Source organism: Acanthaster planci, linkage group LG10 (assembly GCF_054643075.1).
Source record: "Acanthaster planci isolate LZ-2023a linkage group LG10, COTS_SCS, whole genome shotgun sequence".
NCBI lineage: Eukaryota > Metazoa > Echinodermata > Asteroidea > Valvatida > Acanthasteridae > Acanthaster > Acanthaster planci.
The window spans coordinates 10,437,478-10,450,010 of NC_141786.1; the positions used below are offsets into that span (position 1 = coordinate 10,437,478).

At 41.4% G+C, this 12,533-nt stretch overlaps 1 protein-coding gene across 2 annotated transcripts in view; it reads left to right on the top strand.

Moving 5' to 3' along the window:
- Positions 1-11,920, top strand: part of LOC110983891 (pinopsin-like) — a 53,023-nt gene extending 41,103 nt beyond the window's left edge. For both annotated transcript variants that reach the window (XM_087141979.1, XM_087141980.1), the window contains exons 2-5: positions 369-563; positions 5,677-5,801; positions 6,682-6,921; positions 7,883-11,920. In XM_087141979.1, the coding sequence (XP_086998105.1) occupies positions 369-563; positions 5,677-5,801; positions 6,682-6,921; positions 7,883-8,101 (779 nt within the window). In that variant the 3' untranslated portion in view covers positions 8,102-11,920. The remainder of the gene's footprint in view (positions 1-368; positions 564-5,676; positions 5,802-6,681; positions 6,922-7,882) is intronic.
- The last annotated feature ends 613 nt before the right edge of the window (positions 11,921-12,533 follow it).

Here is a 12,533-nt window from a genome sequence, read left to right on the forward strand (position 1 = left end):
GTCGACAACGCGTCAAATTATAATACCATAGTTGCAGTGGACCCTTCATCAATTTTTCTTTTTTAGTAAATGAACAGAGTTTTGAAAGAAAATCGAGAAAAATCAAGAAAAACAACCCCTGAAGAAAACCCTGGGGTGACTTACACTCCAATTTTGCCCTGTTACATCGGATGACGCTTCTTGGTGGCAGACGAAAAAAGTAATGGTTAATAACTCATTAGTAGAAGAAAAGTTGAAAAAAGTCCCCCTTGCTCACGTTTGCTACGCAAGGAATACGATAGTGTGACAGTTTTAAGTAAAAGATAATATCATGTTTTTTATTTATTAATAACCTTTGATTATATCATTGTGTATTTCACCCCAAACAGGATGCGCACAAATCGTTGGAATAGCAGCGGTCTCCCTACAACGGTTTTTCTTCGTTGTTAAACCATTCGTTGCAATGAGACTGACGACCCGTGGCGCCCTCGTCTGTGTTGGATTTATATGGGCGTATTCTCTAGTTGCCGCACTTCCTCCCGCTCTTGGATGGAGTGAGTTTGTTCCTGAAGGCGTAGGAACATGTAAGATTGTCCTTTCCTATACCTCAGACTGAGGAATTAGCTTAATGATTGAATATTTGAGACTTTTACTTTCAAAATATTCACAAATTCTTCACAGTTATTCACTTCTTGAAAATATGGTAACGCCGATCAAAACCAATAAGCCTTTTGCGAGTTAGATTTGAATAAACTCTGGTACTCTGAGTTGTGTTATATTCAGTGAACATAACAATTATAATTCTCCATACTAAATCTCTGTTGTTAGACCTGACGGTGAGGGGCAAGCTTTTGCTGAATAGTTACATAAGAGACGCCTTGCACCAATACACTGTTTTCAATGGATAAGAAGGACACAAAGGAACCAGTCCATTCCAGAGATGGAGGTCGCTATGCAAAAGCTTGCCCCGAACTGCGAGGTATAGCAACAGTGGCTTCAGTCTGGGGAATTCAAATTGCTATATATGTGCATCCAGATAACCCAGTGTACCAGATTGTATTTATTCGTATTAATGGCTTATCGCGTAATATTGTTTCGAATAATAGTAAATTATATGTAGATAGGCCTACCATTTTTCTTCTGTCCTTAGTAAAACCGTATTCCTCACAATATTCTAGTAATTGAAAATGATGAAAACTTATTGGTCCGATCTGGAAGTAATTTTGTCTCTATCCATTTAGAAATTTCGTGAGGTCATCTGTGGCGTGCGATTCTGGCCCGTCGCAGGAGTCCCTATTTTAAAAAAATAAAATAAACGAGCCAGGCATTTCGAAAGGTATTGCTCCTCCCCCAAGGACGCAACATTTCAGCTGTCCTGTGTTTGATCTTTTTGAAACTTGAAACCTTTTCATGAAGAGCGCAGCTGTGAAATGATAATTCGAAGTAACATTGGGTTTTGTTATTATGGTCAATTAACCTGATCCCACAGCGGAAACGAGGCAGGGAGTGTTTCCAACTAATGACGGCGATCCTTTCCCAGGGAACGATTGACCTTCATTTTGAAACGGAGATCAATGGCAGGAACTCCCCTCATGTGCATTGAGGTTAATAAACGTTTAGGCACCTAGCTTCCCTGAATACACCAGTATTCCTTAAAGTGTATTCCCTAAAGGGAAGCCACGAAACGAGGCTAATCGAACGCTGCAGTGTATTCGCTAAGGCATTCTGGGGAAAAGGTCAAGCCCCTGCCACGTTCCATCATGCCCATGCTCGAACAGTCCTTTGGTGACGTCATTACACTTGCGCAGCCTCCAGAGACCCGCCGGGGTAGTGGTGGCTGACATCAGGGCAGGCACAAAGATCACGTGATGGCTAAACGAATGTTCTCGTATAAGTTTGACTTATGCGTGTAAGCTAATCGAACGCACCCTAAGTGTACCTTTTTGAGATGCGTTGGGTTCACAATGCGTTCATGCGTTTCACTATACAGATACAAAAATAATTGATTCCATAACACATAACATAACACACGCGTGCGTTGCGTTCGGCTGTCAAATTTGCCTCGGGAGCGATTTTGACGGATACGCAACGCTTGGCGTAAGTGTTGACGCGAAAATAGAAAGGTGCCTTTAGGCTTGCTGAGCACGTGCGACTAATTTTTTGTTTCAATTATACATATATCCTGATTTTGAGGAAAAACCATATTCGTGTTAATTCATAATAATTATGAATCTCGGGGGTCTCTGACTCCCCGCCAGGTACGCGGGTAGCATCCGGTTCGTAAGTGTGACGTCACTTCAGTTTACACCACGCCCGTTGCATATCCTAGAATTACACGAACCGGTTAGTAGAAAGTTAACTTGCAATCTGAGGTTTCATCCAATGGGTACTTGTCGTCAGTGGTGCGTGCGCTTGTACGACGGAGTCACAAACATTCGCTCGTCACTAATCGCCTGAACAGGGCGCTAGAAAGGGTTGATGACTTTGCACTGTGATTGGTTACATTGTGCACGACCCGTGACCGCGAGGTTATAACCGCCACTTGTGTGACGACTGAGCGAGCTTGCGCGCCTTGCAGAAATGTACCCACAATGCTCAGCGGGTCCTTGGCTGTGGCCCCGTATGTCGTATTTCCTTCACTAAAATCTGAGCAAGGCCATCAGCCCTTCCCAGTGCCCTGAACCTCGTTCCCATGAGTACAATTTTGCAGCGCCATGTTGGGTTCCCATCATGCCTTGCGCGATCTAACGCGCACGCAGCCCATGGAGTTGAGGCTGCTAACGAACCACATACGGATAATGCAAAGACACATTCAGACAATGCGTTTTATACAACACCTGCATAAAACCCCGTAATCTAATTGGTGTGTTGTTGATCCCATGTCATTGAATAATTATTCGTCCTATTCAATGGTACCCATTGACTGGAACCTCACTTCACTTGACTGTTTCCAGCTCTCATTTAGTGAGAGGAAAGTAGTGTAGAGACGGAATCAGTCTAACATTGCACGGTACGAAGCTGTTTCGCAAAATGACGGACGTTAATAGGCGAGCAGGACTTATATAAATTTTGTTCTCCTGACAGAAGAGGATTCATGCAGGTATATTGTATAAAACCAATATTGAATGTTTTACAGTCGTGCAAGGGCAAGAATAATTTCATTCGGTGACAGATGAAATGATCACTTTTTATCTGTGACTTCATGAAGCCTTACACATTTCACACGCGCTGTCTGGGCATTTCTCCGCAGAAATGAGTTTGACACTGTGGGAATGCCCTTTACTCTTGTAGCAGCCTGTTCCGCTATTTTTTGTCTTCTGTCCGGCCTGCTAATAAGATATCCATTGCACTGTTTCCGTGGGTAACATATTATCTGCTGGCCTTCGGTTTTGAAAATTAAAAGGAAAATGAATACTCTAGTCAATTATCTGACTAGAGTAATGAGGAATGTATCAAATCGTCAGGAAGAGATATAATCATGTCATGATGGAAGTAAGTGTGTGCTTTGGAGACCTCTAAACAGAAATCTGTTTGTGATGTTAAAGCAGTATTTAGGAACATGCGGTGGCCAAAAATGAATACGTCATATGACAAATACAAGGCACAAGAAGCAGCCAACCTTAATACGGGCGTTTCAAAATATTGCGCCTCCAAGAGTTTGCGACGCGTTGGCCAATCACGATGCATGAAATCTTTCAACCCAGTATCCGCCCTCCATCCGAATCTATTGTCTAGAGCTAGGTCTACAATCCTAGACAAAATAGTTGGAACATCTCGTTTGAAGCGCTGTGAAAGATCCCCCCCTCCCCGCTCAATATTGCAGTCATTTATTGGACCAAGATTCGGCCCAACTTACCCAATGAGAAGCAACATTGACAGGGGGCGAGGGGGGAGGCATGTTCCAACGAGATTTGTCCAGAATTGTAGGTCTTCGCTCCATTGGAAACAGGAGGAGGCGCGCAGACAGTAGACCTAGTCTTAGCTCTGGAAGCTCGTTTCGGTTACGGCCTTAAAATTACAATACCAGAGGTTAAAATCGAGCAAGGCATGGTGGGAATCAATATGGCGCATCAAGATCGTACCCATGGGAACAAGGTTGTCTCTACATGTAACATGACAAAGAGCGGGACACGTGCTAATAAATAACAATTAACCGAAAGATGCTTTCAATCAATTTATCAGTTTGTCAGATGAATCCCTGTTAGATTCAAAAACATCAAAAGTAAGTCCATGTCAAAATCACAGACAGAAGAGGACTGAAAATCTTGATTATATATGTGCGTGAGTTATTGCTTTTGTATTATATGGTCATGCATAACACTGGATCTCTACATAAAAACAGGATAGCGGATGCACATACATGCACATCAGCCACGCAGTTCAAGCTGCATTTTGAACCGTTCGCCTTGCTGGTCTTTCAAAGATGGTCCCCGATATTCAGTACAAGTCTGTGTGGTCTTTTCCACGTAAACAAATCCTTATGACATTTTTTTTGCCTCAATATCAAGATGTTTTAATATTTTTTTATATAAAAATGGCAGTCTGCTAACTTATGAAACGGTTTCAGAATTCCTCCAAGGAATCCACTTGAAGCTTGTTGTAATGTGACCACCACAAAACGTGGTGCACGTGCGCGCATAAGTTTAAATTACACGTAATCTCACGCGTATTCGTACATCGTAGCGCAGGCGACGTCAGATAGCTACAGTGGTATCCGATTCGTAAGTGACTTCGTCACAAAGGTTGACGCGCCACGATTTGCAAGCTCCCATTGGACAATCGCTGAAGTTGCACGTTAACTTCCAGTTCCATGGGTCCACGTTTAACGGCAATCAATGTATGTAACTCTATGTGCAGTGCATGTGATGGCGTGGTTTAAACTGAAGTGACGTCTCACTTACGAACCAGATAGACAAATCCGATGAGACGCCATTCCAAGGGGCCATTTACCCTCACGCCGCTGTCTCAACCTGAGCGCGCACTTTGGCTATTGACTACTGCTTATTGGTCAAGGAGGAATTTCACGGGCGCACAACGCCGGCGTGCGATCAGGATAGTGATGGCTTCTAATTTTAGTCGTCGGATCTGCCTATAAAGCACTTAATGAAAGTTCCTGTATACGCGCCCATTCACTGTTCAATGAACGTGCGCCATTTTTTGTGGTCCCTCATCAATGCTCAAAAAATGAACATTAATGGGCGAATTCGGCCAAGGACCAGTAGTTACCTAGTGGTTGGTTCGTTTCCAGTCATGTTTGGTAATCGTTGAATGGCTGACGTTATATTGAAATCACCCTTGGAAATAATTGCCAGTGATCACCGCATCTGAGGCTTTTTTATTTTTGGAGAAAAAAAACGAAATGGACACAAACCATAGAAAAACACTTTACATAATTCATTCGACATGGGCGAAACTGATATGTGTGAATGAAGAAATTATTTGGTGTGGAAAACATTAGAATCTCGCATGAAGAATCCTTTCCGGATGTGTGCATATTGTGGGCTGGGGATAGAGTATTTTTTTGACTTGAGTCTGTATTTCAAAGTTTATCTTACTCAATCGATCTACGAACCCTCTCCAGTGACTGTTGTTGAGTGGTGTTGGCCCCCTCAAGTGACGAGTGTTTTCTTTTGTTCTTTCGTCTGGCATCATCCTACTTCCTATTTCTTCGTTGTCTTTTGTTTCGTTCTTCCACAGTTTGTTCCGTGAATTGGCAGACGGGAAGTCGCTCCTACACGTTGTTCATCTTCTTCATGATCCTGGTGCTCCCTCTATCCGTCATTGTCTTCTCGTACACCAAAATACTTGTGACAGTCAAGAAGGTAATGCATTGGCTTCAATATGAGCCAGGGACTGGGAGTTGGGTAATGGAATGAAAAAATAAATTGCCCAGCTCTGGAAATTCAAAAAGAGGTGGGGCTGGGGGTTAGGAATTGCTGAACACAAGGGGCGCTGTTCAAGGGGAAATACAATTTTGTGTATTTTTTCTCCTTTTTTTCAGTACGATTGAATACATTTGGATGGTTGGAATTTCCATTCCCAAAAAAGATTTGTCTCTTTTTTACCTCACCATTAAAACAGGGGGGGGTAATCCAGTTGCCCACCCCTCTGTCAAAAAAGTGTGTGTGAGTGGGAGGGGGGTATAACATCCCTGGGATTTATTCCCCAGGGGTAATGCATATGTTCGCCGTCCAGTGCGCTAGTGATCGAGGTTGTTATTGATTGGTATTATTACCAAGGGCTGGGATAACACACAGAACTGGAGATGGAAATTTCTTTGCCAGAAAATGTTCCTTCGAAAAGAAAACCAGGAAGTCCTAACTCCCCCTTTTAGAACATTTCCAGCTTTACGACCGGAAAGCGTTCCTGTCGATGTCAGCAGCGCTGCACCATTGACATTATACATTGACATACATTGATTTACATGAGTCTCCTCGCCTTATTATCGGTTGCTGTTGATTAAGGCTACTGTTCAAAGACGCATCGTTCCGATTAAAGTCATTTCTTCAAAACACTATTTAGTTCAAGTTATCATTCCTTTGCATGAAGATCAAATTAAACCAAACCAACAATTGTTACACCAATTGTTACTAATGACTGAATAAGGAAACTACTCCGAGGCCCAGCAAAAAACAAAAACGGATGTTCCATTTCGATGTACAAATGACTGCTTCTTCGTTTTTGTTCCTTGTTACTCCACAGATGGCCAAGTGCCAGGTTAGCAACCGGCAGTCCAGGCGAGCGGAGAAGAAAGTTACCATCATGGTCGTGGTGATGATAGTTGCATTCATGGTAGCCTGGAGTCCTTACGCTATCCTGGCACTGTACTCTGCGTTTGGTAACAGTGCAAACGTTACGCCGCTAGTCGCCACTTTACCCGCCATGTTTGCCAAATCATCGACTGCCTACAATCCGGTTATTTATTTCCTTCTCCACGATAAGGTACACCACGATTTTACCGCACGACTTTTATCACATTGTCCTTTATCACATCTTTTTATACCACTGCCCTCAATGAGGCGCTGATGAGGGCTGGTGTCTTTAAACAAATTTTGTCTAAGCATCGATCTCAAAAAGCTTACTGGAAGCCCGACGTACCACCTCAGTTTATGCAAGGCAACCTGAATGCCGTGCCATGTTTGTTCAAAGAAACGCTAAGAGTAAAGAATATACGTACCTCGCTTGATTTTTTATCAGTGTGCTTCGGGATTTCTTCGAGGTGTTTCTTTTAAGAAACCTCGACTCAGAACGGTATAGTTTTAAAGACACCTGATCTCATGCTGCCTCTTTGCAATGCATATGTGCTACACAGCACTACAGTTGATAGGATCTATGCGATAAGTATTTTATTAGACGACATTGTTCTGTAACTTTAAACTGTTTTCCAATGTAATGTGGTGCAGTTGATTGAACAGTGCACTTTGAACCGGTTACAAATTATCCACGTTTTCTAGAAAAATGATGGCACTGCTGCTAGGACGTCGCTAGGGGAAGAAGCTGCTGAGCGTTTAGGTTTGCGACGTACTTACGCGACAATGCATAACCCAAAAAAAACAAGTTTGGGACAGCTAAATATAAAAATCTAGCAATAAAATATTGAGGTTTTCTCAGTGGAATGACATCACGTTTATTCACGGATATTGGAACTTGCATCAGATAAAAAAGCAATTTAAGAGGCACCAAAATACCCTTTAAATAGCTCAGCAAAATATTGGAAATTAGTGGAGTTGGAGCAGGTGTATTTCAAGGACGGGTGATGACAAAAATTGTATTGCATGGGCCCTTCAAGTAAACATCGCATATATCTTGAATAATGGCAACAATATTGGCTCTTCTGTTGCAAATTTTGACGTCGATATTATTGGGTCTTGTTCAAAAGAGCATCTTTACGTATTTGTTACAGTTCAGAGAAACTCTCTACAACTTACTAACCTGCGGGAGGTTTGAAAGGAACCTCGAGATCAGCCTCAGACCCAACCCACGTAAGAACGATGACATCCCCCGGAGCACATTTAGGGCAAGACTGGGATTCCCTTTACGAGCCAAGGCCGAAGGCGGGGAAGAGATGCAAGCGGGAGGAGGCGTGCGTGCATCCCCTCCTCCTCCTGGAGCAACAGTATAAGAGATTAGGACAGAGGAAATCTTGGCAAGACGGGACACTGATATTGCTAGATTGCAGTGGCAAGAAACAAAATTACTGCAAATGCCAAGTTGGATGTCGGGGTCCTGAAGGAGTTGTTGAGCAAAAGTTCAGATTAATAGAAAAAATAGGTGATCAGTCACACGGAGCATGCACCCCTCTCGTGTCATGTTTTAACCAGCATGTGTGACACTTGGATCAGTGCTCAGGCTTCGTTGAAACCCTGTTGACCTTTCGGGTCGAGTTCGGGTGGCCCGTTCTCAACACGGGTTTCTTGTTTTTGCACTCGAACTGCGGGAACACGACTCACGAACACTGATCTCGGAACAGGATCACACACCACTTTCTTGTGAGGTTTTAGCACGAGCTCACAGAAAAACGCGCGGGATTTTTATTTTTGAACAGCTCCAAAAATAGTGAGATGGCCGACAAACTAGCAGAGGCTGGACAAGTCTGTTAAGTTAACATTAATATTTTTGTAACATAGAAACGAACGTTCCTTTTTAAAGAAGAAAGAACGCAGCCAAGAAGGCAGCTTCTTCCATTGTTGTGTAACTTGGGTTGGCTACACGTTTTATTAAAGGAAAGGTATTTCAAGATCACCACATAATATGCTAGTTTTTAATGAAAATTTAGTGTCAATCTGGTAGAAATCTGGGCGGTGAGTGGGGATAGATTGTCCGATGGTGGAAATTCCGGGGTAATGTGGACGCCATGCCCCTCATTAAACTAAGAGATGTTCATGATCATAGTGTTGTTCACTATTGGAATCATACCCCTCAACATGTATTTTCAACCGATACGTTAAAAGGTTTCAAGTGCTTGTTCTGCAACTAGAAATTTCAAAATTTTCACAGAATCGCCTTTTTTGGGGGGTGGGATATAATTACTATCCTCAGTCTAAAAGTTGAAGTGTATATCATCACTGTACTCTGGGGATTTATGCTCCTGTAATAATCAGCCTACTGCAGCTGGGATACGTGCCTTTGGTGTGTCACATTAGACTTGGTTATAGGTCAAAAGTGTAAGCGATATATTTCATAAGTGTAATAGTAGTTTGATGCCCGCCATGACACTTAGGTAATCCAGCCCACTCCCTCTTCTCCACATTTGTCGACAGCAGCACGGTTTCGCCGACACCCCCCCCCACCCACACACACCCACACACAAACAACCTCTAACGGCGCCCGTATTCAAAAGTCTCACTTCACAAATTGCGATATGGTGTGGCTGGCATGGCAACTATCTGTGACAAAAGCACCAAAACTTGCGCAAAGACAAATAACAAAATTTTAAAAATTTAATTCTGTGACGGTATCATGGATGGGGCTTTTTGTGGTCATGTCATGCAGCTGTCCTTGAAAAGGGCTCAATTCAGCACTTCTTGGCAATGTTGCTTTTGCTGAAATGAAATATTTTTCTGCCTTCTGCTATTTACCAAATACACGTGTTACACAAATTGGTACAAAGGATGTATATTCTTCCAGTTACACTCTTTGAAAGCCATAAAAATGCTTTTGTCTCGTAGGGGACAAATGTATAATGTACATGCAGCGAATCTCACTGAGTTTAAAAATAATGACTGTTTAAAAGCTTGTCAGAAGACAAACATTTGGGTGTTTCCACTGTAATTAAAGAAAAAGGCTATACACATTTCAGCTTCATATTCCCTATTTTTAGCAATAATGTTTTCGTTGAAGTGATTTCAGTTCAGGTATTTTCGAGTTTTTCCGGGATTCTGGGAAGGCATTGTGCTACTAACGCACCTTAGCGTTGTATTAGTTGTCTTGAATATAGATAGAGATTTCGGGAAGACGCTTGTGTTTACTGTGAACCTGATTTTTGTTCTTTTGTGACAAATGAAGGATTGTAGGGAAACACTTGATATCTATGCACCGGAGTTAACATGCACCAGACTTTCATGCATATTTGTCATGAATGAAGAAGACACCCGAAGGGCCCGAAGGGCTGTGACGGAAGAGATTTATTTGGTTTCGTCTGCCTTATCTATGCGCCAGAGGTAACAATCCTCCAGAGTTTCTTGCTATTTGTCATGAATGAAGGATTGCAAGAAGACACCCTAAAGGGCCTGAAGGATCACAATGGAAAACCTTTGAATTTTGCATTAATACTACATATATCATTGTCCTTCTTGGAACATTCTTATTAAAAAAAGAGGTTTACTTCTTTGTTAGCTTTGTAAATTATTTGCCTACTACAATAGTTAATAATACTCCTTCTGTTATGCTACTGTCAATCTCGTATATACTATAATTGTTCTTTATTAGTCTGTTAACTGCCCAGTGGGTAAGAGTACAGCGTTGGGTATACCAGTGTTGCTGTATAGTAGACCCATATGAAACAAACTTTAATCTTTCACGTATTTGATATCTTTATATTCCCTTCTATGTGCTATATATACTTTACGGCTTCGTAATCTTTGCATATACAATAGCTGATATTACTGCAGCTTCTCTGCTACTGTTATTCTCTTATTCGTAGGCCTATACTTCTTACTGTTTATTAGTCTGTTATTTGCCCAAATAGGGAAGAGTACAGACGCGTTTGTTGTACGCTAATGCCAACGTTTACTGTGCATGTATCTAAGACCCGGATTGTAATCTTTCATTGATCTGATACTTGTTTTCCCTTCTTTGCTCTTTGTATGCTGAATTATTCAAATTATTGCTAAGAGAACGTACATTAATTGACTACTTAAGCTTTGTAAGCAGCAATGAATACATACAACTTTAGATTCTCGCAACTCCGATTGCAGACCACCGTTATGGCTGTATTTATGGCCAAGCTGAATTACTGGTCACAGTTAATAAATAATGTAAGTTGTGGTTAATAATTGAATGACATTTTAAACAACTAGTTTACCAGACAGCTCTTACCAGTCACAGGAAATAAAGGTTTTTAAAAAGTCGTCAAAAAAGTTGCCATTGGAACCGCTCGCCTGAAGACGTTGACTTGCATAGTTCAGGCATTCAATTCCACTTTTCTGTTAAATGGTTTTTGTGATATTTGTATCAGGCAGTCACCACACCAGCGGTTCGAATAGCTAGTAAGATCAATTTTGAAAAATTGTACTAATGACGTTATGCTATGTTTTCTCGACTTAATATAATGGCTTTAGCGGAAGAAATTAACTGTAAGTGTAGTAATTATCCAAATTACCGTGTTCTTTTGATGTTCTAGACAGAAATATTGTATTAAGTTTGTATACTTGTATTTCTTTATACTGCCCTCAAAAACAGTTTCTCTGCTTTTTCAAATCTTCGGCAGCTTCTGATTGTAAAGAAGATTTTGTTTGGATCCTCGAAATAGTCTCTCATGCTTTGCACCTGCAACTCATTACATTTCGTTAATACAATACTGATTTTGGTAACATTTCAGAATATTGAAGTCGATCGTACTGCATATACGTATTGTTTCCTACTTTATTTGCAGTTAATACAAATTGCTGGAATTGTATATTGATTATAATTATTTTGCCTTACTTGGTCGTAAGATCACTCTAAGTACATAATTTTTTACACGAAGTTTGTATGATTTATTCATTAGTGATACAACGTTGAGAATAATTCAATGATTTACAAAATAGCCCGTTATTTTGTTCAGAACTTACATAGACTTGGGATTACTTAATCTTTATGTTATTGGTGCTTGACCAATGTTCTTTAATATTTTTGAAATAAAAGCTCCAGATTGTTTTCGTAAGGTTTCATCAATTCTGTAGTGAACTTTTATTGTACCTATTTGCAAGCAGAAAGTTAAAGCACTCAGCTGCAGAGTGAAACCCCGTCTGTGCTGTATGATAAAACCTAGAATCCATTCCTTGTTTTCTGTTTTGTTCCATTCAATGTTCATTCAAGAGAGTCAAACTGTTTTTCATGCGGACGAGCGGAGCGAAGGAGAGTGAAACTGGGAAAAAATATTTTAGTATCAAGGATTGCATCCTGCAACACACGACAATGTAACCCGTGTTTCCTTAACTGACATTAAAAAAATCTGATGGACCTATCCCCCCCTTGGGAAATTTTGTAGGTCCGCCCGTGATGCATGTACCACCTAAAGGGGGATTTGGTCTTAAATATGGACTACTAGTGCACGCAGTGGGGTGAAAACAGCACCTTGCTTTTCACAATACCAATATGGGAATTAGAGTGGAAAAAATCGGAATCGTATAATAATTCATTAAAGTGAATTGAAAACCAAAAGCCGTAAATATACACAAAGTCGCCGAGTTCCAGGTACCGAGTTTTGGAACTCCCGCTCTCTGGGAGAGCACTATGGGCCCGCAGGCGAGTTATCTGTTAGGAAATGCCACCCACCCACTATCGTGACCTTGCATGAGACCAGTATTGACGTCCTAGTTAAGGGACGCGCGGGGTACATTGTCATGTGCTTG